Source organism: Mus musculus, chromosome 9 (genome assembly GCF_000001635.26).
Source record: "Mus musculus strain C57BL/6J chromosome 9, GRCm38.p6 C57BL/6J".
Lineage (NCBI taxonomy): Eukaryota > Metazoa > Chordata > Mammalia > Rodentia > Muridae > Mus > Mus musculus.
The window spans coordinates 21,067,331-21,095,196 of NC_000075.6; the positions used below are offsets into that span (position 1 = coordinate 21,067,331).

The following is a 27,866-nucleotide window of genomic DNA, read 5'->3' on the forward strand; positions in this document are numbered from 1 at the left end:
TCGATCACACAGCACAACCTTGAAGGTCAAGGGATGCTGTGGATACCTTCTTTGCAGCCGGGGCGGGGCCTGGCCGCGCATGGGCATCCCCAGGAAGAAGGGCATCCCAGGCTCTGTCACAGGGGTGCGGGCACTCAGGGCTGGGCAGACCCGCACCCACCCACCAAGGACACAAAACATGTCGGAGATGTGTGTGACTTTTTATTGCAGCTCTGGTTAGAGTCCATCCTTAATTTATAGTTCGATTCTCCCTGGTGGACTGACACACCCAAGATGGAGACCCATCCCCCTCAGGGCTCAGACACTGGCTGTCCCCAGTGGCAGCTCTGGTCTCACACTGTGGGTCCAACTTCTCTTTCCTGGGCAGTCCGTCCTCTGGAGTAGGAAGCGTGGCTTTTCTTTTCAGTTCCATGGCCTGGTCTGTCCAGTGGCCTCATGTCAGTGGGGCTTGGGGATGTGGCCGTCCACATAGAAGTTCCTGGTGATCTTGGGAAGAGCAAATTCAACTCCCTCTAGCTCAGGGGTCAGCACAATCTGGCAGCCCAGTCTTGAGTTCTCTTGGAGCAGTGGAGCCATGTCCAACATGTCGTCCTCCCTGGGACAAAGGACAGTGGTTAGGGTTAGGGTAACCTGAAGCAGCTGGAGGTGGATAGAAGAGATGTGGGCAACATGCAGTCTAGCCGGGGGCTGCCCACTCACCTCTCCTCAGGAGGAGGCAGGAGATCCAGGTGGGCCTCACTCACATACACATGACAGGTGGAACAGGCCAGGGATGCTTCGCAGGCCCCTGGGGACAGGATGGGAAGAGCACAGCCTTAGTGAAGAGTACCTGCCACCTAGCTCCATAGCTCAGAGCCAACTGTTTCGACGTTGTCTGCAGGCTTTTGTTTAAGACAGTCTGAGGTAGCCCAGATGAGTTTTAAATTTGCCACATAGCCAAGGTGACCTTGAACTGGTTCTCCTGCCTCAATCTCCTAAATGCTAGGATGACAACCGTGAACCTTATGCCTAGTCCCACACCGACTCTCACTACGCTAACTTCCTTTCCAACTCAGGGCCTCTGCACTTCTGGACCCACGGTCTAGAATGTTCTCTGCTTTGTTTAGCTGCAGTTAGTCAAGGCTAACTCAACTGTTTCCCCAGTTTCCTCTCTCTTTGTTTTGTGGTGTTTATCACCACATAACTTTTTAGTTAAATTTCCATCCATCCATCCATCCATCCATCCATCCATCTGGGTTTTTGAGATGGGCTTCTTTATCTTGTAACCCTGGCTGTCCTGGAACTCACTGTGTAGACCATGCTGGCTTCAAACTCACAGAGATCTACCTGCCTGTGCCTCCTGAGTGCTGGAAATAAAGGTGTTATTTGCACCTTGCCACCATCAGCTTCACCCTGTGACTTTGTAAAAGGGTATTCGGAATTGTTTCTAGAGTCTTGGGCAAACAAGAGGTCTGCAGTTTCGTCCTCAGTCCTTTAGAAGCCTTTTCTTTCTTTCTCTTTCTCTTTCTCTCTCTCTCTCTTTCTTTTTTTCTTTTTTTTCGAGACAGGGTTTCTCTGTGCAGTCCTGGCTGTCCAGGATCTCACTCTGTAGACCAGGCTGGCCTCAAACTCAGAAATCCACCTTCCTCTGCCTCCCAAGTGCTGGGATTACAGGCAGCATGTGGCACCACTGCCTGGCCTCAGAATCCTTTTCTAAACACCTTTTGTTACTGTGTATGCAAGCATGGGGGTGGAACACCCCTGCCACAGCATCCATGTGGACCTCAGAGGGCAGTGAATAAAGCCTCTGCCCTCAGTCCACCTTGACAGGGGAGGAATTAGTGACTTTATCCACTGAGTCACCCCAAATTTGTAATTTTTGAGACAGAAATTCTTGGTAAATTATCCAGGCTCATTTGAATCTAAAAAGGAGCCTACAGGTTTGCTTTTTGATAATTTTAAAGACAGGGTCTCACCATAAATTCCTGGCTGTCCTGTCCTAGAATGCACTCATAGACCAGGTTGGCTTTGCACTCAAGAGATCTGCCAGCCTCTGCCTGCAAGTGCTGGGACTAAAGGCATGAGCCACCATGCCAAGCCCTTGAGAGCTTTTTAAACATGTATTTCAGGGCTGGTGAGATGGCTCACTGGTTAAGAACACTGACTGCTCTTCCACAGGTCCTGAGTTCAATTCCTACCAACCACATGGTGGCTCACAACCATCTGTAATGGGATCTGATGCCCTCTTCTGGTGTGTCTGAGGACAGTTACAGTGTACTTACATATATGAAATAAATATCATCAATGGGAGGAGAGGCCCTTGGTCCTGTGAAGGCTCTATGCCCCAGTATAGGGGAATGCCAGGACCAGGAATGGGAGAGGGTGGGTTGGTGAGCAGGGGAAGGGGGGAGGGATAGGGGGTTCCAAAAGGGAAACCAGGAAAGAGGATAGCATTTGAAATGTAAATAAAGAAAATATCTAATAATAAAAAAAAAAGAATGTGCTGAGCATGGTGGCTCATGCCTTTAATCCCAGCACTTGGGAGGCAGAGGCAGGCGGATTTCTGAGTTGATAGCCAGGGCTACACAGAGAAACCCTGTCTCGAAAAAGAAGAAGATGAGGATTTTGACTTGATAATGAAGGTGAAACCAGCAGCAAATCACAGATGGAAGAGAGCTGCCTGCGAAAAGACACCCATGAGCCAATGAGCCAAGTGGGCCTGACAAGTGTTTGTTCTGGATATTCAATCTGTGGGGCCTAAAGCTACCCTTTGGTGCCTACGTCAGTTATGCCTCACTGATGTATTTATATATGCTACATAAAACAAATCTTACACAATATATAATGTGTATATTTAAAGTACATAGATGTTGCATATAACTTTAGGTAAATATTAAACTTATATAACTACTGCAGCTTTAATAAATAAGCAAACAAACAAACCCCCACCCCCATTTATTTCTGTGTGTGATCCCGTGTGGGGAATATGCACACCACAGTGCGCATGTATACTTCTGAGGACAACTGGAAGTGGTGTCGAGTCTGGGACCGAATCCAAGTCATCAGGCCTAGTGGCAACTGCCCTTTAACCATGAGCCACCATGACAGCCCTATCAGGAACTCTCCACTCTCCTGGTTCAGCTTCCTGAACTGCCAGGACTGCCGGCCTGAGCTGCCGGGCCTTACTTGTGCTCTTTGTTTAATCTAGGTCTGTGTTGCTGAGGTTGGTCTTCAGCTCCTAGGCTCAGCTAGGCCTTGTGACGCTCAGCTTCTGACAAAGGAGTGCCCACCACGGGGCTCGTGCACCTTTGGCTAGGGGATCTATAGTCACCTTTTTATCCTGGGGCTGGCTGTTGGTCGACCCTCCTCTCTACCAAGCATTAATTATTTTCATTCCCACAACAAGCCATTGAAAGTGATGCTAAATCTACCATTTTATAAAGAAGAAACAAAAGGCTCAGAGAAACCGGCTTGGAGTTTACAAAGCTGGTGAGGCGCGAGAGACATGAATTGTTTGCTTCCGAACTGTTATAAATTCTGTTCTGCACAGTGCCTGCCGGACTCGGGAACAGAATCAGCCATACACACACATACATACACACACACACACACACACACACACACACACACACCGCCCCCCAACCTCTCTAGTGCTTTTTACTGGTTGGGGTTTGTTTTGAGAAAGAGACTCACTGTGTATGCTGTCCTGGAACTTGCTATGTAGACACCAGGCTGGCCTCAAAGTCACAGACAGCCTCTCCTCCCAAGTGCTGCACCACTAACCCAGCACCGACCCTTCCAACTGTCTGCCAATGACAACCTGTCTTTACTCTTGGGCTTAGAGTTCCTGTTAGGCTCAGAACGGCATGCTATGACAAAAGACTGTCACTTTGGTATACACAGTACATAGTATTCACACAAAGACTCTTGTCATTTGGGGGAGGTGGCAGGTTTTTTTCATAACTTGTCATAATTTTTGAGACAGGGACTCTTGCTAAGTTACCCAGGCTGGGTATGAATATAAACAGGGTCTTGTTATTAGTCGATGGTTGCCCTGAAATGTTCTGACTGGGTTAAGGGGTCACTGCAAGCCCAGTGACCTGAGTTCAATCCCTAGGAAAACAATATGGAAGGGGTGAACCAGCTCCCTCAGGCCATCCTCTGACCTCTACGGCGAGGCATAAGCATGCACACACACATGCACGTGCACACACACATGTACACGCACACGTGCATGCATGCACACACACACACACACACACACACACACACACACACACACACACATACACGCTAAATAAATACAATACAGAAAACACTCAAGGGTGATACTCAAGGGAGGCATGAGAGGACGAAATGCCCCATGTCTGAATCATGTTTTGCCATGTGACTCTTGCTTCTGGACCCTGCCTACCATAATATGGTGTACAGCTCCCTGCTCTGCAAGGTGGAACTACTGCCCCCTTTACTCCTAAAGCTGTCCCAAGGAATTAGCACTCAACATACACTGATCTCAGACCTGCTTACATGGAGGGCCTTGGGAGGCCAAGGTGTGAAAGAGGCTGTGGGAGAAATGTCAGAAAGCAAATGAAAGCCAGGCTCTATGAGGCCACTAAATACAGACAGACATGGGCACGGGAGGCTTAAGCTGGGTGAAAGGATGCCAGGCTGTCAAGTCTGAAGAATGAGGAGCCAAGTCATCTGCTGGGAAATCACCTCTCACATTATAAGCACAGAGGTGCTAGGACAGGACTGAGCTGTGATGCCTGAAAAACAGCAAGAGAGTGGTGAGGGACAGCACTGTGCATCTGTGATCCCGCTTCAGTTCCACCTCTCCCCAAAAGGTAGTCAGCGGCAGCACTAGAGAATGGGGGGTCAACATGGAGAATCCACAATTTCCAAGAGAGCACAGATTCTAGCAGCTCAGTAAGGGCTGCTCCAAAACCTAGTTTTATTTTAGTGTTAATTTAAAGAAAGATTTTTAAGTGTTTCCATGTGTCTCTGTGTGGGTTGTGCATGTGAGTAGGTGCCATGGAGGTGAGGTAGTGTGCCCGGCACTACTGGTACAGAAGGCTGTGAATTGCCTGGCACAGAGCTGGTGGTAGGAAGAGAACACAGGTCTTCTCACAAGCCGTCTGCAGTCTTCAGCACTGGCGACCTTTCCAGTTTCATTATTGCCATCTTACTGGCGTTAGCGCAAAGGTGGTAAAACAGTAGAGACAACCTGTATTCTCAGAACTGAGAAAGCTAAGGCAGTATGATCAGCCAGCAGGTTTAAGGGTAAGTCAGAGACTCTGTCTTAACCATTTTGGCACTAAAGAGGTGGAGGCAGGGGCATCACTATTGTGAGTTTGAGCCTAGCCTGGTTATATAGCTGATTTCAGAACAGCCTGAATAACATGGACTCCATCTCAGTTCTTCCCATCCCACCTATTTGGTGATATGGTAGGCAGCACATGCCTGTAGTCTCAGGACTCAGGAAGTGGAGGCAGTAGGTTCACTGCAATGAGTTGGAGGCTAGCCGGGATTACATACTTAAGTTCCTGGACAGCCTGATTCACAGAGTGAGATCGGACCCACCCATACACCACCTAAACAAAAGTATTGGATTGTGGTAGTGCACACCAGGTCCCAGGAGGGTCAGCAGTTCAAAGTCATCCTCTGATACATAGTAAGTTCGAGGCGAGCCTGAGCTATAGGAAACCTCTCAAAATTACAAAAAGGTATAAGAATGCCAAGGATCTCCCTAGTTTCATATGACCTACCTTCCAGGTCCACCCCGTGGCGCTGGGCCAGGTATAGAACATTGTCCCCGACTTTGCCCCTCACCGGGATCCGCTTGCCAGAGCGGTCCACGAACACCACGTTGACCCTGGGGACAAACAGGGTGCAGGTGCTGAGCCGGAGGCAGGGAGTGGCAGGGAGGGGCAGGGCGTGGCACGAGGGGCACTCACACGTCCCGGGGCAGCTCCGGGCTGTCCGCCGCCTCCTCGCCAGCACGCCGCTCGCCTGGAAACACACGAGTGGGTGAGCGGCTGCGGCCTCGCTGCACGCCGCGGCTCGGCCCAGCCCTATGTACCTGTAGTCCCGAACGTCCTAGATGTTACCGCCGCGTGCCCGGCCCTGGGTCCCCAAGATCCCCCGGCCGCCCGTAACAGGACCCGGGCGCTCACGCCCCGGGCCATGGAGGCGGCCATGATAGGCCACGTGACCGGAAGACCTAGCATGCTCTGCGCGTCCTCAGCGACAGTAAACGCAGCGTTTGGGCGCCGTGTGAGGTCAAAGGTGATGCACTGGGATCTAGCTGGACTTCCGGCCTCGCCCTGTGGTTGGATATTTCTTCCCTTAGGTCGTACTGTATGTGTTCTGCTTATATGTACGTATGTGCACCAAGTGGGTGCCTATGGAGCCCAGAAGAGTTGATGGGTAGTGTGGGGCTGGGAACTAAAACTACGTTCGGCAATTGGGACCAACCTCTGAGTTCTCTAATTTTTAGACAGGATCCCCTAGTCTGGCCTTGATCTCCGAATTCCTTTGCTGGAATTACCGGTTATGTGCAACCAGTATTTAAATTTTGTTTGAGACAGAATCTCTATAGACTGAGAAATTCTTAAGTCTCTAAGCAATTCATATAGACCAGGCTGGCCTCCAAGCCCAACTTAAATTTTTAGGGATTGTGTGTATGAGCCCATCCGTGACATGTGTGTAGGTCAGTGGTCAATCTGCGGGAGTCAGTTCTCTCCTTCCACCATTTGGGGCAGAGGGATAAAACTCAGGCTGTCTGTGTTACCAGAATTCTGAGCTAGTTTGCTGGCCCATGGTTTATATCAAGAACCAGCCAGCTCTGATTTTTTTTTTAAAACCGTTTACTTACAAACTTTAATTCAGCAAAGGTCTATGCAGGGGGTGGGGGTGGGGTGAGGGGGTGAGATACACCCACTGGAGTGGGTTTGGGTTATCATGTTTGGGGAGGGAGGCTGGTGGTGGCTCAGCTGGCTAAGGGCAGAGCCCCTAGGTCCCCCTCACATGGACAGAGAGGAGGCCTGCTCCAGTGATCCAGCCTGGGGATGGTAATGACCTGGGTTTGAAAGAACATGGTAGAGGCCCAGTGGCCTGGGTACAATGGTCACCTTTCACAGACAGCAGGGGAGACTGTTGAAGCCAGCAGAAAATACTGGTCTCTGCATCCAGGCTTTGGGCAAAAGGGGTGGTTTGCCAAGATCAAGGCTTTAGCCTTCTGTCCACAGGGCAGACACCTGGAGAAAGGATGAACCCTAGGCCAGAGCTCTTTGGTCCTGAGCGGAGCTTTTGGAGCTCCGCATCTGTGAGGCTCTGACCCAGCAGGACCTGTGGCCCAACTTTAAGGCATCAGAAGGCAAGGATACTGGGGCAGGGGCTGGAGATCTTGGGGCTTAGGGTACTGGCCAGAATAGGCAGGCAGGGGCATGAGACAGCTATACCTGCAGCAGATGACTGGGAAGAGAATAGGGTTAAGCTGTTGGAACCTGCACATGTGGAATAGAGCCTGGGCAGGCCAGACCCTGAAGGAATCAATTTGGGGCTTTTCTGGACGGATGGGGGAGTAGATGTGATAATCATCCTGGTTGTTTTAAAAAATAATAAAAATTAGAAAAGGAAATAAAAGTCAATTGTCGAAGTTTAAAAACGGGGACTGTCTCTGATCCTCACAGGTCAGAGACACCTCCAAAGGCACTCAAGAGGCCAGAACACAGGAGTGACGAGGCAGGAGAGGAGGCCTGGAGCTAGGGAGGGAAAGAGAGCAGGTCAGGCCCCTCTCTCTTAAGGCTGCAGGGTTTGGCTCCAGGAGCAAGCCCACAGGTAATGGTGTGGCCCCAGATACCCCACATTCCTTGAGCTCCAGCTGGTTGGTCAGCAAAGTCTTTTGCAGAGATTTCTCTATTACCCAAAGAAAGGACATTAAAAAAAATAATAAAAATAAAATCCCAGAAAACACAAATACCAGAAAAAACCCAAAAGCAACTTGGTGCAGGCCCTTGGAGCATCTCTGGTGTCGACCCCTTAGAAAATCCTCTTCCGCTTCAGGTAGGAGTCCGCGTAGTGGCCGCCGAGGCCCTGGGAGTGCTGGCCCACGTAGCTGCCCTCTGGGCTGGGCTCAGGTGAGGGCAGCAGGTGGGAAAAACTGCGTTTCTGGCCACCCAGTGGGGTCTGGAGACAGACAGCAAGGGGGGCCAGGTCAGTGGCCTCCCAGAGCCAGGGTTGCCCAGCCCTGTGCCTCCCCTCCTCCTGCCCGTACCTTCAGCAGGTGACTGTGACCATTGGGCCCAGGGCCCAGGCCCAGGAGCCCTTCACTGGAGCCCATTGGAGAGGAACCAACAGCCTGGGGAGTCAAAGAGGTGGGGCAGGTCACCCTGAGGCCACCTAGCCTGCAACTCAGAACTGAGGCCTGGTGGTAATCCAGCTGTCTCTCATCTGTCTTCTGGGGCTAAGACCACCCACACCTTAGGCCAACTTGAGATGAGGGGAAGCTCAACAGTGGGAACCAGAGGGGCCAAAACCACTGCAGCATGAGCTGTCGCCGAGACCCCTTGGATGACAAGGCTACAGAGACATACAGACACACAGCCCGGCATTCCAATGGTCCTAGAGACCAGTCCCTTGTAGGGCAGACTCACCTTGTTCAGGTGGCTCTGCTTGAGGCCAGCCTGTAGGCCACTGGTGAAGTAGGAGGTGGGTGAGCCAGAGTAAAAATGAGAGAGGGGTCCCCCACTGCCTCCACCACTTCGGGGCTCATTGAAGCTGCTAGGTGGGGGGGACATCTGCAGAGAAAGGTTCAGCTGAGGAAAACCATGGCAGGAACCCTTGCCCACCATGATTCAGATTGTCCATGTTTATTTTCTGGGGACCTCTGGGACCCACAGCCATTGTAGCAAATTCAGACTGAACCACAAGAGGATAAGCTCTGAGTGGCTCAGGGAGACACCATGCTCTGAGCCAGTGACCTTCACTTCAACAGATGACTGACCACCTGTGTGAGCCATGGGGTGAGCCCCTGCTGAGCCCCCAGGGAACCACTTACTGCCCCATTGAAGGTGATAAGTAAATGCTTGCACCTAGAAGTTTGAGTTGGACAACATAGGAAGACTGCCACCAGTTTGTGGAGCTCAGTTAATAAGGGAAAGCACTTCTTGTTATACAGCTAGTGCTGACTGCATGTCCACTTTATTACATAGCCAATACTATATGCTGCAGAACACACAGGGTATCTAGGCTCTTACCTTGTGTCGGCTGGGGCCATGAGCCCCTAAGGTTGGTTCCCGAGGGTGGGAGAAGAGTCGTCTAGGTCCCACATCCTAAATTAAAGGGGTAGAAACATGGGAGAAGGGGGTTGGTATATGCCAACTTTATTCTGGGCCAGTTCTACACCAGTTAACACTACGGATTCATGACCCATACTTGGGCCTGCAGCAGCTTCAGTGGGATGGCCCAGTCGAAGCCAGAGCAGACGTGTGCTCTGTCCAAGGGACAGGTGTGCCTGGACCCCAGGAATGGATGCTGTGAAGTGACTGTGTATTGTGATCAAAATGGGAAGAGATGGACAGACAGGATGCTAAGCTCTTTCTCAAGGGAGAAGGTATGTCTTGGGAGTTGGGCAAAGCACCTTCCCAGCTAGGATGCATGAAGCCCTGGTGTCCATCCCCAGCACTATATGTGTGATATAGTGTGACCTGCCCCACCTCTTTGACTCCCCAGGCTGTTGGTTCCTCCCCAGTGGGCTCCAGTGTGGGTGTGATGGAGAAATCCTGAGATCTCAACACTCAGGTGGTAGAGACAGGTTAAGACATTCAGAGTCATCTCTGCTACATAGTGTAATAGCCTGGGCTACACGGAGTTCTTGTCAAAAAAAAAAAAAAAAAAAAAAAACCCAAAACCAAATAAAAAGCCAGCAGGGACTAAAATCTGAAAGAGACAAAGATGGACAGGAGACTCAGGGAAAGAAAAGGTATCAGCCACAAGCTCCTGTCTGCCCACTTGACACTAGAGAAAATACAGCCACCTTTATTAGAAGTCCCCGGACTCAGGAGTGTTTCTGACACCTGGGCTGCCCTGGATTTTGGAATACTCCATGGAGAGACATGGGGGTAGAGAGGTTGCCTAAGTTCAATGAGAAACACACTATATATTGAATGACACTTTTGTGCCTCTGTGTACCATGATGCCACTGAGGGGACAACTTGGGGAAGCAAGTCCCTCTACTGTGTGGGACCAGGAATAGTTTAGGTTTCCAGGCATGAAGACAAGCACCGCTGGCAGCTGGGGGAGCTCACCAGCCCACACCTTTATTTTAATTTTCTTTTGCTTTTGAGGGTCTCATGCAGCCTGGGCCAGTTTTGAACTTCTGATCCTCCCGGTTCCACCTCCTGTTGCTGGCACCACACCTAGCTGACAGTGTCAGCTGTGACTCAAAGGTCAGATGTAGTATCTCCCACCTGCATAGTCACACAGGGTCTCCTAAGACTTTTGGAAATTCAAGCTTGGATGAAGCGCTGGAACACCTGCCTCTTTCATGAATGTGTGTGCATATGTGTGTGAGACTGTATGTATAGATGTGTGTGCATGTGTGTGTGAGACTCTATATATGTGTGTGAGACTGTGTGTGCATGTGTGTGTGAGACTGTATGTGTGTGTGTGTGAGACTGTGTGTATGTTTTAGAATGTGTGTGCGAGACTCTATATATGTGTGTAAGACTGTGTGTGCATGTGTGTGTGAGACTCTATATATGTGTGTGAGACTGTATGTATAGATGTGTGTGCATGTGTGTGTGAGACTATATATGTGTGTGAGACTGTGTGTGCATGTGTGTGTGAGACTGTATGTGTGTGTGTGAGACTGTGTGTATGTTTTAGTATGTGTGTGCATGTGTGTGTGAGACTCTATATATGTGTGTAAGACTGTGTGTGCATATGTGTGTGAGACTCTATATATGTGTGTGAGACTGTGTGTGCATGTGTGTGAGACTGTGTATGTTTTAGAATGTGTGTGCATGTGTGTGTGAGACTCTATGTGTGTAAGACTGTGTGTGCATGTGTGTGTGAGACTCTATATATGTGTGTGAGACTGTGTGCATGTGTGTGTGAGACTGTATGTGTGTGTGAGACTGTGTGTATGTTTTAGAATGTGTGTGTGTGTACAGAGGCAAGAGGATGACATTGGGTCCTGTTGCTCAGGAGCTGTCCACATATTTTCTATAGTTTTTGGCCAGTGTATTCATGTGTGTGCAGATGTATGGAAGTATGGAAGACAAAGATGACCTCAGGATCTTTCTCCACTGTATCCATTGGAGCACTTAGAGCTTGCCAGTCCCACTAGCCTAGCTCATCAGCTCCCTGCAGAGATGCCGTTCTCACCTGCTGCTCCCTGGGATTACAGGTAACTTGCCACACCTGCCCAGCTTCTACAGGCTCTGAGGATCCATATGCTGAACCACAGATTGTTGCAGCCCTGTCCACCTTTTTCGGACAGTCTCACTATACAGCTGTGGTCTGCCTGGAACTTGCTCTATAGACCACGCTGGCCTCAAACTACACAGCAATCTTCCTGCCTTGCCATCAAACCCAGTTGAAATAGGATGTCTCCCCTGGCCTAGAGTTTACCTACTAGACTAGAATGCCTTCCTGTCTCTGCCACTGCGGGCCTGGGGTTACAGGCACTACAGTCCTACCTCTTTTATAATATGTGGATTCTGAGATGAGACTTAGGCCCTTATGCCTGTGACTGAGTGATCTCATCGGATACCGTTCACATTTTGGATGTTTGGACCAAGAAAGCTCACACTGCACAGTCTGCAGATGAGCCTGCTCTACAGGTGCAAAGGGCCACCCTTAAGAGAGGCAGAATATAGGGCAGCCCAGTACTCACTGTGGGATAATCAAAGCCATAGCTGTCAGGCAGCCCTGGCTCAGGGGGCAGGCGGTTGCTGGCGATGGGGCTGAGCAGGCGGGACTTCATTTGGAAGGCTTTGTTGCCATTGTTGCTACCACTGCCTCCACCAGGAACTGCAGGGCTAGGCAAGGGGGGCTCAGCTGGGCGGCGGCCTCTCCCAGAGCCTCCCCAGCCCCGGGTCTCCTTGCCTGCCAGGTTACTGGATGGAAGCAGGCTGTGTAGATTCAGGTAGGGGTTGAGGGGGATGCGGTAGTCCTTTGGGGGCTCCCCCAGCAGTGAGACCTGTAACAGGAAAGTTGGTTTTGCTAGGGACCTGGGTAGAGGAGACCTCAAAAGTAGGGGAGGCTGGAAGTAGGGTAGCACCTTACCCCAGGGGGCGTTGGCAGGGGCCCACTGTCCTTTGGGAGGCCTCTATGGTTGGAGCCTCGGAGCCCCACAGGGGCTGGGGGTGGAGTGAGCTGGGTTGCTGGGGGACCCAGACCCATGGGCTCCCGGTCACCCCCAGAGGGACCCAGCAATGGTGGTAGTAAGGGTTGTGGCTTCCCTCGGCGGGGCGGCAGTTCCGGGGCTAGGCCCCCCCCTAAAGAGAAAAGGAAGGTATCAGCTAAGGGCCCAGCCCTGAAGGGCCACTCTACCCATGGTCCTGAAACAGGCAAGAACACTGTGCCTCAAAGGTAGACTCGGGGTCTCTTTGAGTGCCAGCATTCAAAGACACTGCCAGCTGCCCCACAAGGTGAGCACCAAAGCAACAGACAGAACAGGCCAGGCAGAGCAAGCCACCTGCCCAAGGCCACAGGGGAGGGGAACAAACAGTATGTCTAGAGAGGTGGAGTGGCAGGGTCTGACTTTACCTGCAGACAGCTCCCCAAGGAGGGAGTTGGAAGGTTGGGCCCCGGCCTGGAGGGTACCCAGAGGTGAGTCGCCCAGGATCCCAGGCTTCTAGAACAGAGCACAGTCAGCTGGGGGTGGGGACAATATGGCCTGGGAAGCAGACACGGGACACCCAGAGTCACAATGCCCAGTATCACCAACTCAAAACTTACTCACAGGCAGACACACATAGGGAGCCCTCCAGCACCTGTGACCCCACCCCCACCCATCACCTACTCATGTGGCCTACAGGCCCTCGCGTATATACCAGGCCCTGACCTATATGCACTGGAGATATACAGGAAATACTGAGCATGTCAGGGCTGTCACTCCAAAAAATCCACCACTGTCACACATACCCAATGACAGTCCTTAGCATCCAGCACCCTTGCTCATCACAGAACAATGCTGACCAAGGGTAACTACACCACAGCTGTGTGAGTAAGGCTGGGCTTTCCTAGTCAGTCACTTTAGGAATAGGTAGGCATGCCCTGGCCACCAGGCCCAGGCATCTCTCCAGAGCAGAGGGAAATGTAACTTCTCATACAGGGGTGGGCTAGAAAAGGAGCCTGGTGGGGCTGCCCCCAATATGAGGCTGTTACCTTCTGACCCTGGCTCTGGTTCTGGCTCTGGCTCTGCAGGGCTAGCTGCAGCAGTGCAGTGGACAGGGCAGGCCCGCTGAGCAGTGGCATAGCAGGGGGCGCACCCAGGAGACCTGAAAGGAAACACGATGCTCTGTGATAAGTCACCACCCTGCACAACTGCAGGTTCTCAGCATGACAGATGGTCGAAAGGTCCAGGCAGGGAAGGGTGGGTCTTGCCTGTGGGAAGCTCTGCATGACACCCCTGCCATCATGCATGGCCTATCTTACCCTGCTTGCCACTGGCTCCCCCATGAAGCAGAGGGTTGAGGAGCAGCTGGAGGGATGCAGATGGGCCCAGGTTGTTCAACAGCTGCAGAAGATTTGGCTCAGGCAGGAGTCCCTTGCCTCGATTAAGAGCCTGAGGAAGAGGCCAGAGGGTGGCTCAGAGCAAAGCCCACAGAAGAGAGACAATGGTGTTCAAGGAGTGCCCTACTCACCGTGGCCTGGGCAGCAATGAGTGCTGCTAGCATGCTGCGGCCAGGGGGACCTGGGGCACAGAAAGACACACGTAGGTGGCTGTCACCCAGGGCCTGGCCATCTGCCCGTTCTTGTGCTGCCTCTGCCATCTCTGCTGTCTCGTACTCCAGCACCGCGAAGCCCTTTAGCTGCCCATCCTGGCCACATGCCAGCTGTGAGAGATTTACTTATGAGCACCAGGTAGGTAAGTAACCACAGAGACCAGACGCTGACCCCCAACACTGACAATGAGCCCTTGCAGAGTTGACTCCTTGCCACTCGTCCATTAACTGGCCACTAAATCTGTGCAATGGCTAATGGAGGCCCTAGGTCAGTTTGCACAGTCAGTTTGCACAAGGCCACATGGCTAGCCAGAGGGCTGAGAAAGGACATATCGCACCCATAGCTATTATATTATTTGTGCTAACACACTGGGAACAAACTCTGACAGGGACTATCAGGAACATCAGGAGGTAAGAGATGGCTGCAGAGTCTGCCCTGAACACATGTTTTGGGCCACAGATACTGTGTGGCAAGGGGCTGACGTGGGAGGGCGCACCCAGGCCTGCCAGGAACTACAGGCTGGTTATTCAAGGCTGCTATTACTATGTGAATGTGGAAGTCATGGTGCCAGTGAAGACATAGAGAGACTAAAGTCACAGCAAGAGCTATTTTACTTCACCAGCCTCCTCCACAGGAGCCCAGTGGTTTGTTGAGTCTATAACCTTTATCTAGAAGTTCAGACCAGGTATGTTCCAGAAGTGAAAATGGATGGAAGCTAGATTAGTCCAATGCTACCCATGCTGTATTTAAATTATTTTTATTAAAACAAGATCTCACTGTGTTGCCCTGGCTAACCTGGAACTGATAGACCAGCATGGCCTTGAACTCAAAGAAATCTGTCGGCCTCTGCCGGCTGTGTGCTAGATTAAAGGCATATGCCATCACACCCAGGCCTCAGAGAAAAAAAGTTGGTATATTTGAGAGGGTGTGTTTTCTGTTCAGTCTCCATTTCTTTGAGGCAGGCTCTCTCCCTAAACTAGGGGCTCACATTTTTCTGGACAAGGCTAGAAATCAGCAAGAGATCTTCCTACCCCCCACCTTCAGTGCTGGGATGGATAGATAGATAGATATAGATAGACAGACAGACAGACAGATAGACACTGTCTCTAAAGAGGAAGGAAAGAAGGAAGGAAGGGAGGGAGGCAAGGAGGGAGGGAAGGAGGGAGGAAGAAAAGCTAGATATATTGGCATACCCCTATAACCACAGCAGTCAGGAAGTAGAGGCAAGAGGATCAAGAGTTCAAAGCTAGCCTGGACTACATAGCAAATCTTAGCTACATCAAGGTAATTTGTCTCCAAAGAAGTAAGATACCATCTCTTGCCCTATCAAAAAGAATATGGCCTCAGTGGAATGTCCAGTAAGGCTGGAGATGATTTAAGTGCCAACCCAGCTCTGCCAGAGGACCCAAGTTTTGTTCCCAGCACCCAGAGAGAACCCAGGCAAAGAATCAGCCATCATAAACATCTGGCATGCCCCCTAAGCTGCATTCTAGGCCCAGGAAGACAGCGGCTAAGTATGTTTCCATAGCAACTCTTCTGCATAAGAGCCCAGGCAAGTGGATCCCTCTGAGCAGTTTTCTTCCTTTAAAGACACGGATAACTATGCAGCACGGGCTGAGCTGGAACTCAGAGAGCTTTTTGCTTCTCTTCCTGCAGTGCTGGGATTTAAAGGCATGCATCTCAGCCAGGCACAATGCACACTTGAAGTGGGTTTGGCCAAACACTGCTTGTGTTATAATGTTAATTTTGGTCCCAAAAACTGCTTAAAGAGTGACTACTTATAAGACACTGAGGGACCCAGCCCTCATTTGGTTTGACTGGTAAATACAGATGCAGCAGCCAATGGCTAAACAGGACAGGGCAGGACTTTTAAGAGCCCCAGGCTTGGGAGAGGTGGGAAGAAAGGAAGAGGCAGGGTCGCCATGAGAGGGGCGTAGGATGACCAGCCATGTAAGAATTCTGCTAAGTGGTCCTAATGGCTACTCCCAGATTGGGTCTGGGGTAGCAGAGATGAAATATAGATTTTAAAGGATGTTAACACTGGGAATACCAGAGGGGAGTGTTTGCTAGCCTCAGTAAGAATTATAAGATTCCAACCTTTGAGCTAGTCAAGGCCTATCAGAATTAACTGCGTGTGCATGCATGAGAGTGTCTTTCATTTGAGAATCCAGAGGGCTCTGGTGGGTGGCTGAAATAGCAACCTGCTGGGAGCCAAAGAAGCTTATCTAATTCACCACTACAGACAGTGCCCAATGTGGGGCAAGAACTCACGATTAAAAATTATCTAAAGATTCTTGGACAGAATACACGTACACACACAAATGATGTAAGTCTGAGGGGAGAATTTCTCAATGAGCCAAGCCAAATCACATGGTTCCCACACAAGCTGCAAAACTACCCCAGGCCCTTCTAAAAGGATTCTATCACCTTAGAGAGCATTAGCTCAGAGATGCTGGGAGCCCCTGCTATACAAAGACAGGCTGGCTGCTCCGAGAAAGAGTCAGATGATGGACAAAGCCTACTTCCTACAAACAAATGATCAAAGGATAGGGATAAATGAAGTTTGATTTAATTGTTTTTAAGGAGACAAGGGAGTATAATGGTAATCGTTTCAATGTTCTTAAATATACATAAAATAAAGAAATCCAAGCCTTTGATCTCAAATGTAGAAAATAACGGTAAGAAGGGAGAATTTAGAGAGATTAAATAAAAGTCTATATGGGATTTCTGGGATTGCTTAGTCTGGTATAACAAATCTGGAGCTGAGAAATAGGCTTATTCAATAAGTAGAAGGCAATCTTTTTAAAGTTAAATGTATAGGTAAATACTTTTAGTTTTTTTTTTAAAGATTTATTTATTTATTACATGTAAGTACACTGTAGCTGTCTTCAGACACTCCAGAAGAGGGTGTCAGATCTCGTTACAGGTGGTTGTGAGCCACCATGTGGTTGCTGAGATTTGAACTCTGGACCTTTGGAAGAGCAGTCGGGTGCTCTTACCTACTGAGCCATCTCACCAGCCCCCTACTTTTAGGTTTTTTATCTTAAATTATAGATCATAAACAGGAGATAGTCAGCTTGACCTATCTCAGACAGTGGAAACCTAGGCCTTGATAACTATATAAAAAGAAGGGGGCCATAAGTACCCGCAGATCTTAATCTCCACAGAAGGGAGGGTTTACACATGCATAGATGTATAAAGAATTGAGGCTTTTGATCTTTAAAATGAGGTCTAGACAGGGGGTAGGGAGCCTGACCTATCTCAGACAGTAGTCCCCCCTACCCCCCCACTCACACTCACTCACTCTCGCCTTTAATTCCAGCACCCAGAAAGCAGAGTCATATGAGTTCAGGGTCAACTTGTTCTACAGTGTGTGCTCCTAGACAGTCAGGGCTATTTAGCTAGACCCTGTCTTTAAAACAAAACAAAAACAGACCAAAAATACAATAAGTAAAAAGGTATGTATATGCCCCGTGCTTTATTACTTGAAAAAATAAAAAAAGAAAAGAAAAGAAATTGCATTTTATTTATTTTATGTGCGTTCATGTGTCATGGGCAACTTGAGAGTTGGTTCTCTCTTTCTACCATGTAGGGAGCAGGAATCAAACTGTCACCAGGCTTGGCCTTGTCAACTGAGCTAAGATGACCCAGGGCCTTGCACATGCCAGGCAGGTGTTCCACAGCTTAGGCACACTAGACCCTCACTGGCAGATTCTAGGAAGGAACTCTATCATGAACACATACTGTGACCATCTCATAAACCCCAGAGACAGATGCAAAAGGGTCACCATATGATTGGGACCACAGGAACTCTGAACTGAGAGCTGGAGACGCAAACTTTGATCTGTCTTGAGTCCCAAGCCCATGTTCTATTCAGAGCATCAAACACAACTGTGTCCTGCAGAGGTGGACTCAGAACTGCTCAGTAAGTATCTAAGGACGGGGTGGGCTATAGCTCTGGGGTAAAGCACTTGCTGGGCAAGGCCTGTTCCACTCCCAGCATGAGCAAAATAAATACATGGGAACATAAGAATGAAGGAGAAGCCTTTATAATAACCATTCATAAGGCAGAGAGATGGCTCAGTAGGAAAAGACACTGTTAAGCCTCACAAACTCAATTTGATCCCCAGTAGCCACATGGTTATAGAAGAAATGACTCCTGAAAATTTTCCTCTCAACACCATACAGGTACCATTGTGTGTATACTTGTATGCACACACACACAGAAGCATACATAAATAAGTGTACAAGTTATTTTTAAAGATACTTTACTACTTAGCCTATGTAGACTAAGTACTGTGGTGTTACATCTTTAATCCCAGCACTCAAGAAGAAAAGGCAGGTGGATCTCTGAGTTCCAGGCTAGCCATAATTACACATGTCTAGAAAAGAGGGAGAGGAGATGAAATCAGAGTACGGTGCAGGCAAACAGACTTGCCCAGGACACCAAGGAGGGCTGAAATCCATCCAAGCCCAGCTGTCTGTCATCATGGCTCTGTGATGGGGGCTAAGGCTGGGGCCGAGCAGGTAGAGCTGTATACTGCCTAGAATGCAGGAAGCCCTAAGGAATTCCAACCCCCACACCACAGAACTCAGCATGGTGAAGCATGATCCAGTACTTGAGAAGTAGAACTATACAATCTAAAATTCACACTCATCCTCAACTACATACGAAGGTCAGGATCAGTATGGGCTATCTCAAAAAACAAAATAACAAACATGAGTCAGGCAAAGTGCCTCCTACCAGTAACCCTGACAACCATGAGGGTAAGGCAAAAAGATGGTGTTTCTAGGCTAGCCTGGGCTACATGATCTAAGTAATGAGTATATGACTGATAAGGGTGTGAGATGAGCCGAGGATTTGCACTCTGACCTTTGAACCATTCCCACACCTACGCCCTTAACCACCATATCCCAGAGCCTCTCCCAAGAGCCCCATTCAAAGCTATGACAGCTGCTTCAAATGACCCAAGACCTACCTGACAGAAGGTGGGGGTATAGACCACTGACAGAGCCCGGCGCAGGGCATCCACATCACTGAAGCCAGGTGGCAGGTGGTCCACACAGAGGCATCGAGAGTGCAACAATGCAGGGGTCAGCTGCCCAGCATCTGTCCAGTGCACATACAGTGTGCGTGGGCCCAGTGGCTTGCCCAGCAAGTCAGACTTGGCCCTGGCTGCTGAGTCTTTCTTCATGTACTCTGCAAAGCCATATCCTTTAGAGTGGCCAGTGCGCTCACTGTACACTAGGAAGCAGCGCTCCAGGCTGCCAAAGGGCCGCACCAGCTCTTCAAATTGTGCCTGTGTCAGACTAGGTGGTAGGTTGGCCACGCACAGCAGAGCATCGGTAGGCTGCAACTGAACTGACAGCTCCCGCTCTCGAAGGCGGCTCTGGTGGAAGGTGTTGATGGCAGCTTCAGCCTGCTCCCCATTCAGCAGAGTCACAAAAGCTGTAGGGTAGGAGAGAAGCTAGGGTCAGAGTGACCTGTCTTTCTACCCTGGGCCCTCTAAACCAGGTGTGAATAGAACATCTACTACTGGAAAGCAGAATCCAGTCAGCTGGAGCCTTGGATTTCCACCAGTCCCTCCATAACACATATGTGCCTGGTACCTGTGCAGACCAGAAGATGGTTTTAGAGTCCCTGGAACTGGAGTTATAGGTGGTTGTAAACCATGATGTGGGTGCTGGGCATCGAACCTGGGTTCTCTGGAAGATCAGCCGGTGCTCTCGGTCACTGAACCAACTTGAGCTCCAACCCCAAACTCTTTTATTTTTAAAAAGATTTACTTGTGTATTTCATGTATATGGGTACTTTATCTGCATGTATATCTGCATACCAGAAGACAGCCACAGACAGGCATGAGCTGCCATGTGGGTGCCTGGGAACTGAACTCAGAACTGTTGGATAGGAGTGAGTGCTCATAACCATTTCTGCAGCCCCTAAGCCCCAAACTCTTAATGGTTCTGGCTTCTTAAAGGTCAAATGGGAGTCGGTTAGCCCTCACACCCACCATCTTTGGTGGAGAATCAACAGAACCAGATCAGTACCCAAGAGCCAGGCTGTGGCTGTGATCCCAACATCTGCAACATGGGCCAGGAGAACAGAGTTCAAAGTCAGCCTGGGCTATAAAAACCCAAGGGCTGGGATGAGAACAGCTCAGTTGGTAGAGTGTTTGCCTAGCATGCATGAGGCCTTGGGTTCTATCTTGTGGAATGGCAGCACACACCTGTCACTTCAGCACAAGACTAAACCAGGGTTATCAGAAAATCAAGGTCATCTTTGGGTACATTGTGACTTACACTGTCTCAAAAAACACAAATGAGACCTGAGGCTGGAGTTAAAAGTGTTCATCTTTAGCACCACAAAATTAAAAAACAAAACAAAGATAAGGACTAAGGATGTACTTAGGCAGTAGAGCACTTTCCTAGCATTCAAGAAGTCCTAAATGAAATCTCTAGTAAACCACACACGCACATGTGCGCTCACACACACTCACACTCACTCACTCACACACTCACACACACACACACACACACAAGAATACAACAAATACTCACTCAGTAGTTGGTCTCCAGAGCCGTGTTCTGCCCCTCTGGTCTCCTCACTCACAATCCTTTTCACAGCCACAGGAGCCTTGTTCAGAGACCCTCCTGAGGCAGCCCAGCTCGGGTGCTCCCAGCTCCCCTAACAACACTCAGTACTGCTTTCTGGTGCCTGCCGGGCTCCTCCTGCCTGAGCTCTGCCCACTTACTTACCTGACTGCCCTACCAAACCTAAGCTAGTTCCTCTCTTAGATCCTGGCTCTGTACCCCTGTGCCCCTACTGCTTTTGATCCCATAACCTCATTTTGCCTTCTTCCTGCCTTTCTGAAGGCCTCATGTACCTCAGCCTGTCCTCAAGTGTATTATGTAGCCAAGAGTAGTCTGATCTGATGCTCTGCCTCCAACGTTAGAGCACAACTTTCAAAACAGCTTTACCCACTGGGCCATCTCACTTGCTCCCAGGATGGTATTTGCTTACTTGCTTTCTGCTTCCTTTTTGTTTGTTTGTTTGTTTCCTGGCTGACCTGAGCTAGATTTATAGGCCAGACTGGCCTCAAATTCAGAGATCAAGCTATCTCTGCAGTCCAAGTGCGAGGATTAAAGCTGTGTGCCACACCCTACCATGTTATTTTCTAAAAGGGACTTAAATATCCTTGGCTTTTGGTATGCTCCAAGCCCTGTGGTGGGATGACTGCACCAGGTCTGCTTTGTTGATACCTAGACTCTTTTTCTTGCATGTGTATGAGTATGGTAAACAGGCATACATGCATGTTTACAGTGAGTGTACGCACAGGTATAGGTAGAAGTTGTCTCTTATTTAATGCTTGCTAATTTGGCTAATCTACCTACCCAGCTTGTTCAGGAGACTGGCTCCACCTCCCACACACTTCTATTACAAGTGGGTCATCATGCCAGCCCACCCAGCATTCCTGTAGCTGCTGGGGTTCCAACTGCAGTCCTCATGCTTATCTGACAAATGCTGAGCCATCTCCCCAGCCTTCAGCAGCTGTGCTCTAAGTAGTCTGTGTCAGGCACACTCAGTCTGCATCCACTGCTGTTACTCCTATACAATCCCATAGAGTAAACACAGACCAAGATTCCAACCTGTGACCACGCCTCCAATGGCCAGGATCTTAACCACTGCCTGGCCTGTCAGGTAGGTGTTAGAAGGGGCACATTCCTCTCCACATTAAGTTGTCAGAAGGTGCTCCATGGTCTAAACACCTGGCACAATGCAGGAAAGCATAGACATTCACTGATGGCCTTCACAGGGGAAGTCAACGCTGCCAAGTCTTACCCCAAGGGCATAGGGCTGAGCACTCCATACAGCCTATGGCAGAGTAGGGTGCCCAGTGGGCCTGGGTTAGGAAGAGACAAGTAAGAGCACTGGGGAGCTGAGCACACTGACACACGGATCACAAGCCTTGCACTTTGCAAGCGGAGGCAGGGGGGTGTCTTGATGTTTAAGGCCAACCCACTTATACAATAAATTTAACTCTAATCTGGGTTATATGAGACTCTGCTTTAAGTAAAACCTAAAGTCCAAAACCAAAAATGGGGCTGGAGAGATAGCTCAGCACTTAAAGAGTACTTGCTGCTTTTGCAAGGATGGGGTTTGGTTCCCAGCACCAACACGGCAGCTTATAACCCTCTTTAACTCTGGTTCCATGAAATCTGGTGCCCTCTGCCAGCCTCAGTGGGCACCAAACACGCAAATGGTGCTCAGGCAAAACACCCATACACATCAAATAAAGAAAACTACAACATAAGAAAAGGCAAAGGAGTGGTACAAGCTAAAGGAATGCTACAAGCTTTAGGATACTGGGCACACCATGAACCCCAGAACAATCTGGGCTACAGCCTAAATCCATGCCTCAAAGAAAGGAAAGAAGAAGGCTGGAAAATGGAGTCTGCTGCCATACCTAAGCCCGAGTTCCAGCCCCAGACTCTCATGAGTATATGCATGCTCTCCTATGCACCCGTCATCACAGCCCTCCTCATAGTCTAAGATAGAACTGCCCAGAATATACAGCAAGACAGAACCACGAGAGATCCTGCCTCAGCAAGGGGAAACTGACTTTAGAACATTGTCCTCTAACTTCCACACTAGCTGCCTATGCTAACACACACACACACACACACACACACACACACACACACACACAATAGATAAAGGAACTGACAAGGGTGGGTGGTGCCTGCCTTTAATCACAGTACTCAAGAAGCAAAAGCAGGTAAGTGGATCTCTAGGAGTTCAAGGCCAACCTCAGCTTCATGTGAGTCCCCGCCTCAAAAAAATTAAGACACGGACAGACAGAACAAGGATCTGCTTCCTCTGACACAACACAGGACCCACAATTCAGAACAGATGCTGAGCCAGGTCCTGTTACCACTGGGGACTGTCATGTCATAATTGCCCTGTCCATCCATGACCCACAAACCTGTCCCTTTGTATTTGTCCACGAAACAGTACTTGAGTTCGTAGTCGCTCAGGAGGTCATGTACTTCCTGCAGAGACACAAGCAGAAGCCGGGGAGTCACTGGGCAAGGCCGCCTACAGGTGGACCCTCCATTCAAGCAGATAAATGAATAGCTGTTTGTCCATACAGCTATCTTCTACAATCTATCTTGTGCAGGGCAAGACTGCAGATTACATGCTAGGAACACCAACAACTCAAACTGCACACCTTCAAGGAGGCTGCCCAACTTGTCTGATTCCCCTGTGCAAGGTTGAAACCGGTCCACAGCTAATTATGAAGCCATTTTCTCCAAGAGGAAAACAGCTGAGGCTGTAAGAAGTGAAACACACAAACTATCATGACAACAGGGGGCATGCTACCCAGGGGTACCTGGCCAGGGCTGTCATGACAACAGGGGGCATGCTACCTGACCAGGGACCCCACTCACTTATCTGACCCTACACTGTGTGGGTGCAGGGGCCACCCAAACTCCCTCATGTTGACAGGGCTGCTGTTTTGAATGCTGGCTTCCAGGGCAAGTTGCCTGGCTTCCTTGCACCAAATGACCTGTGTATGAGCCCAAGGAGATAGGGCTGGCAGTTCCAGATATGCAGGACACCATGCACACAAGTGTCTATTCCTTGTCTGGTCCTTTATTGTGTTCCCCAACACCTCTGCAGCTTCACTAGCCATGTGCCTATAGAGCAGGGGGTACTAGGGTGAGCCAGTGAGCAGACAATTTAGCAGCAATCAGAAAGGGCCTATCCCACCACCACCGGGCAGGGCAACAGAGATACCACTTTCTTGGGTCCAAAGAGCATTGCACACCCTGCTCTACATGGGTTCCCAATAGAAGGGCAGTCCCGGCAGACAAGATTAGCCACAGGGAAGTGCCACAGAATACAACCCCCGCCCCCCACCGCGGCATGTTCATGTCGAAAGGAGACTTCATTTTCCCAAATCAATTCTAGTAGGCATTGAGGGATGCAGCTCCAACTTCCGGGTCTACCTCTAAAAGGTGTCGATTATGCTTGATAAGAAAAGCCATGCTCTTAATTCTGAAACTTCCAGATTTGAGCTCCTGTCACCCGAAGGCAGAGGAGGGAAACAACCCTCTGAATATGCATGGGTCAGTTGGAATCTATTTCAATCAATCTATTCACAGTCTCCCGTACATATTTCAGCAGGGCCACAGCTGCCTGCCCCTTCCAACTACCTGCAACCTTCAACCACTTGGCCTCTCCCAAGTCCGATGGTCGCCCCTAGCAACGTCGACCAGCACTTTAAAGTGTTTTCTTTTTTTTCTTTTTCCTAACCATGCCCTTTCCACTTCGTTCTTAATGTTTCACGACCCTGGGAGAGGATATGACACTGGGGAGAGCCCCCACTCACAGCAGCGTTGGTACCGCCCGGTTTCCACCCCCCCGCCCGCGTGCGCGCGCACGCGCACCGTGGTGTTTCCCGCCACGCTCTCACCCCCACCCCCCATACCTGGTTGGTCACGTCCCCCGGGAGGCCTCGGATCAGTATCTTGCGGCGGTTACGGAACTGGCGCTCAGTGTGTTCCAGGCGTTTCCGGATCTCTTCCGGATCGAGCGGCGGCAACTCTTGTTCGGGCGCCCGGCGATCGACGGTCTCGGGAGTTTCCGCTTCGGCCTCCGCCTCTGGGCTCAGCGGCGGCCGGTGAGTAACGGACACGTCGGCCGCCATCTTGGGAAACCCGGCGCCTTCTGGGACCAGCGAGCTCAGGGCGGAGCGACATAGAGCGGCAAGGAGGTCGCGTGTAGTGATTGGTTGGTGGAAGCCCCGCCTCTCTCCCGGCCCCTTTCAGCGTATTGGCTAGAACCAGCCCCGCGAGCGTTGCCCCCTTCCCCTGACTCTGGGCCATTGAATAAAAGGGCGGAGCTGCAACATGGAGCCGCCTTACAAGGCAGGATTGAGAATAGGCAGGCGTGAATCCCTAACACCGCCTTAAGAGTTGGTCAGGTGCACACACCTGTAATCTAAGCCCTTTAGAGGGGAAGGCAGATCTTATGATGTCATCCACAGTTACAACGGAAATCAAATTCATGAGGATCCTGTCTCAAAAGAGAAAATGAAACGACAGACAAAAATTAGGTGTACTGATGTACGCATGCAATTCCAGCACTTTAGAAATGGAAGCTGCCAGGCAGTGATGGCGCACGCCTTAAATCCCAGCACTTGGGAGGCAGAAGTAGGTGGATTTCTGAGTTCGAGGCCAGCCTGGTCTACAGAGTGAGTTCCAGGACAGCCAGGGCTACACAGAGACATCCTGTCTCGAAAAACCAAAATGGAAGCTGCAGGACTTGAAGTTCAAAGTCATTCCCTACTATACAACTCAAGTTTGAGATAAACCTGATTCAAAAAAGAAAAACAAACAACCAAATAACAACGACAAATGCTGGCATTATTTTCAGCACTCTGAAGGCCTAAGCAGCCTGGTCTACATAGTAAGTCAGGGTTTCAAAAAACAAAGAAAAAAAGGACTAACTGCTAAGCATGGCAACCCCTGAGTTTCATTTCCAGCAGACTTGGTAGGGGTAGTAGAGATAGACAGCACAGGAAGCAAAAAGTTAAACAGGAGCTGGGGAAGGAACTGGCAAAAGACACAAGGAAGAAAAGATCAGCAGTTTATAATGACAGACATGGATCTCTCTAGCACCAGAAAACTACTTTCAGGAGTCTATGGGCAAGTGCTAATGTGTGTGTGTGTTTGTCTTTCATGACAGGGTTTCTCTGTGGCTGTCCTGGAATAACTTACTCTGTAGACTAGGCTGGCCTTGAACTCACAGAGATCCACCTGCCTCTGCCTCCAGAGAGCTGGGATTAAAGGTGTGCACTATCATGCTGAAAGTTTTATTTTAAAGATTTATTTTTATATTTTTTAATGTGAGTACATTTAATGTGTGTCACTCTCTTCAGACACACCAGAAGACGGCATCGGATCTCATTACAGATGGTTGGGAGCCACCATGTGGTTGCTGGGAATTGAACTCAGGACCTCTGGAAGAGCAGTCAGTGCTCTTAACCACTGAGCCATCTCTCCAGCCCTTGAAGGTTTTATTGATCTGGAACTTGATACGGCCCAATCCTCCTCTCAGTCTGGACCTTGGTCTTCCCCTGTCTCAGGACAACTTACCCTGGGCTGTATCTTTGGACGACAGTGTGCTGAGAGACACAGAGGTACTTCTGTTTCTCAAGTGGTAGCAGCCACTCGGGTTCTGCATCCTGAGGGTGTACACTGACGCCACTGCAGTGGTCACCATCCCTAGGGGCATGAACACCCCCATAGTGATGTTGGCCATCCTGGCCTTGATCGGCACAGAGAGACCCAAGTGCATATGTGTGTCCTGGGTTCCTGCTGAACTTGCCCCTGTAGACCGTACAGGTTCCTCCGTTACCTTGAATGTCAGTCACTGTGAGCAAGGTGTTCTTGGGCCAGTTTCCTGGCAGTGATAGGTGCCGTCGTGGTTTAGGTTGACAAGTAATGAGGTACCCCATGCCTGGTGCCCTCATGCCGGAGCTTTGGAGCTCATGGCCTTGGGCCTGGCACTGCAAGGTGTGCTGTAAAACCCTCAAGGTGCACGTGGCCAGGCCCTGCCCCCCTGGCTACTCTAAACGTGGGTTCTAACCGCTGGTGTCTAAATGGCCAGGTGCTTGCCCCAGACAACCAAGCCCTGCCCCAGACAACCAAGCCCTGACCTACAACAGAGATTTAAAAAAACAAAAAACACCAAGATCAGGCCATAGAATCCCACCAATTCCCGAGATTGTCCAAAGATCAGGCCATAGAATCCCACCAAACCGCAGACATCCTGGAAAGCCTCTTTATATAAAGCCTGTCTCCTACTCAGCTCTTAGCTGCTGTCTCCTGAGCAAAGGCAGCCACTCTCTTGTAGTTTTCCCATAAATCTCTTGTATGAGGTTTGTTGTGTGGTATGACTTTGTGGTATTCCTTGACTTCTGACTGCCAAGATGCCTTTCTATCTGAGCTGTAACACTTAGAGTAGGAATCCTACCTTTGTAACACAGAGTGCTGGGGACATTTGGCATGATCAGTCTTGGAGCAATCTATAAAACCACCACATGATCAGACACTCCAGATATCCATAGAAGGATATTAAGGCCAGGGAAGAGTCAAGATTTCCCAAGCAAGGACAGAGGGAGGAGATCTTAAAAGGTCTGAATGACCAACTCAACAGGGCATGCAGGTGGACAGTGGTGCTCTTGTGAGGAGTCAGCCACCCACCTCCAGGGTGGCACTGCAAAAGACATGCCCATTGTCCCTCTTGGTGTTCTGGAGATGAAGCTGAGCCAGCTTCCAAGAGGAGGGGCAGAATAACTTTCCAGCATGACCAGTGTGCAAGTCCCATGGACCATGGACAGCTCTGTGATGTTGGTCCTGCTCAGGCTTAGAATAGGCCCTGGGAAACCTAAAGGAGAAGACATACTTCAGGAACTACTGACTCCATGACCTTCCCATGGCTCAAGCCACACCTCCATTATGGCCTGGCCCTGTCTCTACCCTCATAGGCCCCACCTGTATGGCTTCTGGAGCCCTGTGTCTTTCTTACTGTCAAGTGCTCCCAGGCCTCCATACTTCTGCATTTGAGGCACAGGTTACAGACCATCTCTCCATCTGTTTGACATTTCCCTCACTCTGTCTGGTTGTGGCAGTGGCTTTGGCCTGAGCATGTCCCCATGGCTTTAGACTATAGTGTTGAGCATCTTGTCCACAGCATCATTTGGAGCTGCTTCGGAAGCCAGGAACAGACCATCCAGAAAGCAGTCTTATAAGCCTCCATGTCCCTACCTCCAAGATAGTGGGGGGCTTGGAAGATGTGGAGGACTCACTGGCAAAACTAAGGATAACAATTCACAGAAACAGAGGAGCCCTAATCAGGGTCC

The 27,866-nt window shown here is 49.9% G+C and overlaps 2 protein-coding genes, 1 long non-coding RNA gene and 1 other non-coding gene across 8 annotated transcripts; all 4 read right to left on the minus strand.

Moving 5' to 3' along the window:
* Nucleotides 1-181: 181 nt before the first annotated feature.
* On the minus strand, nt 182-6,201 carry Fdx2 (ferredoxin 2). 5 transcript variants are annotated; one of them, NM_001039824.3, is made up of 5 exons: nt 6,059-6,201; nt 5,934-5,988; nt 5,745-5,851; nt 700-787; nt 182-595 (listed from the first exon to the last, which is right to left on the minus strand). In NM_001039824.3, exons 1-5 carry the CDS (start codon nt 6,174-6,176, stop codon nt 439-441), a joined length of 525 nt encoding a protein of 174 aa, NP_001034913.1. In that variant the 5' UTR covers nt 6,177-6,201; the 3' UTR covers nt 182-438. The 5 variants fall into 5 exon arrangements, 1 of the variants encoding a protein (NP_001034913.1); NR_157202.1 differs by lacking the exon at nt 5,934-5,988; NR_157204.1 differs by having other exon boundaries at nt 5,745-5,988.
* Nucleotides 184-24,678, minus strand: Gm38431 (predicted gene, 38431). Its single transcript, NR_038081.2, has 17 exons — nt 24,429-24,678; nt 22,920-22,986; nt 18,915-19,384; nt 13,854-14,045; nt 13,645-13,774; nt 13,375-13,487; nt 12,754-12,841; nt 12,271-12,482; nt 11,879-12,184; nt 9,237-9,311; nt 8,634-8,777; nt 8,255-8,338; nt 7,961-8,166; nt 5,934-5,988; nt 5,745-5,851; nt 700-787; nt 184-595 (listed from the first exon to the last, which is right to left on the minus strand). It is a non-coding gene; the product is annotated as a predicted gene, 38431 (long non-coding RNA).
* Nucleotides 6,828-24,669, minus strand: Raver1 (ribonucleoprotein, PTB-binding 1). Its single transcript, NM_027911.4, has 13 exons — nt 24,429-24,669; nt 22,920-22,986; nt 18,915-19,384; nt 13,854-14,045; nt 13,645-13,774; nt 13,375-13,487; nt 12,754-12,841; nt 12,271-12,482; nt 11,879-12,184; nt 9,237-9,311; nt 8,634-8,777; nt 8,255-8,338; nt 6,828-8,166 (listed from the first exon to the last, which is right to left on the minus strand). The coding sequence occupies exons 1-13, from the start codon at nt 24,645-24,647 to the stop codon at nt 8,020-8,022; spliced, it is 2,247 nt and encodes a 748-aa protein (NP_082187.1). The 5' UTR covers nt 24,648-24,669; the 3' UTR covers nt 6,828-8,019.
* Mir7082 (microRNA 7082) lies at nt 8,167-8,258 on the minus strand. Its single transcript, NR_106050.1, has one exon. It is a non-coding gene; the product is annotated as a microRNA 7082 (primary transcript).
* Nucleotides 24,679-27,866: the final 3,188 nt, after the last annotated feature.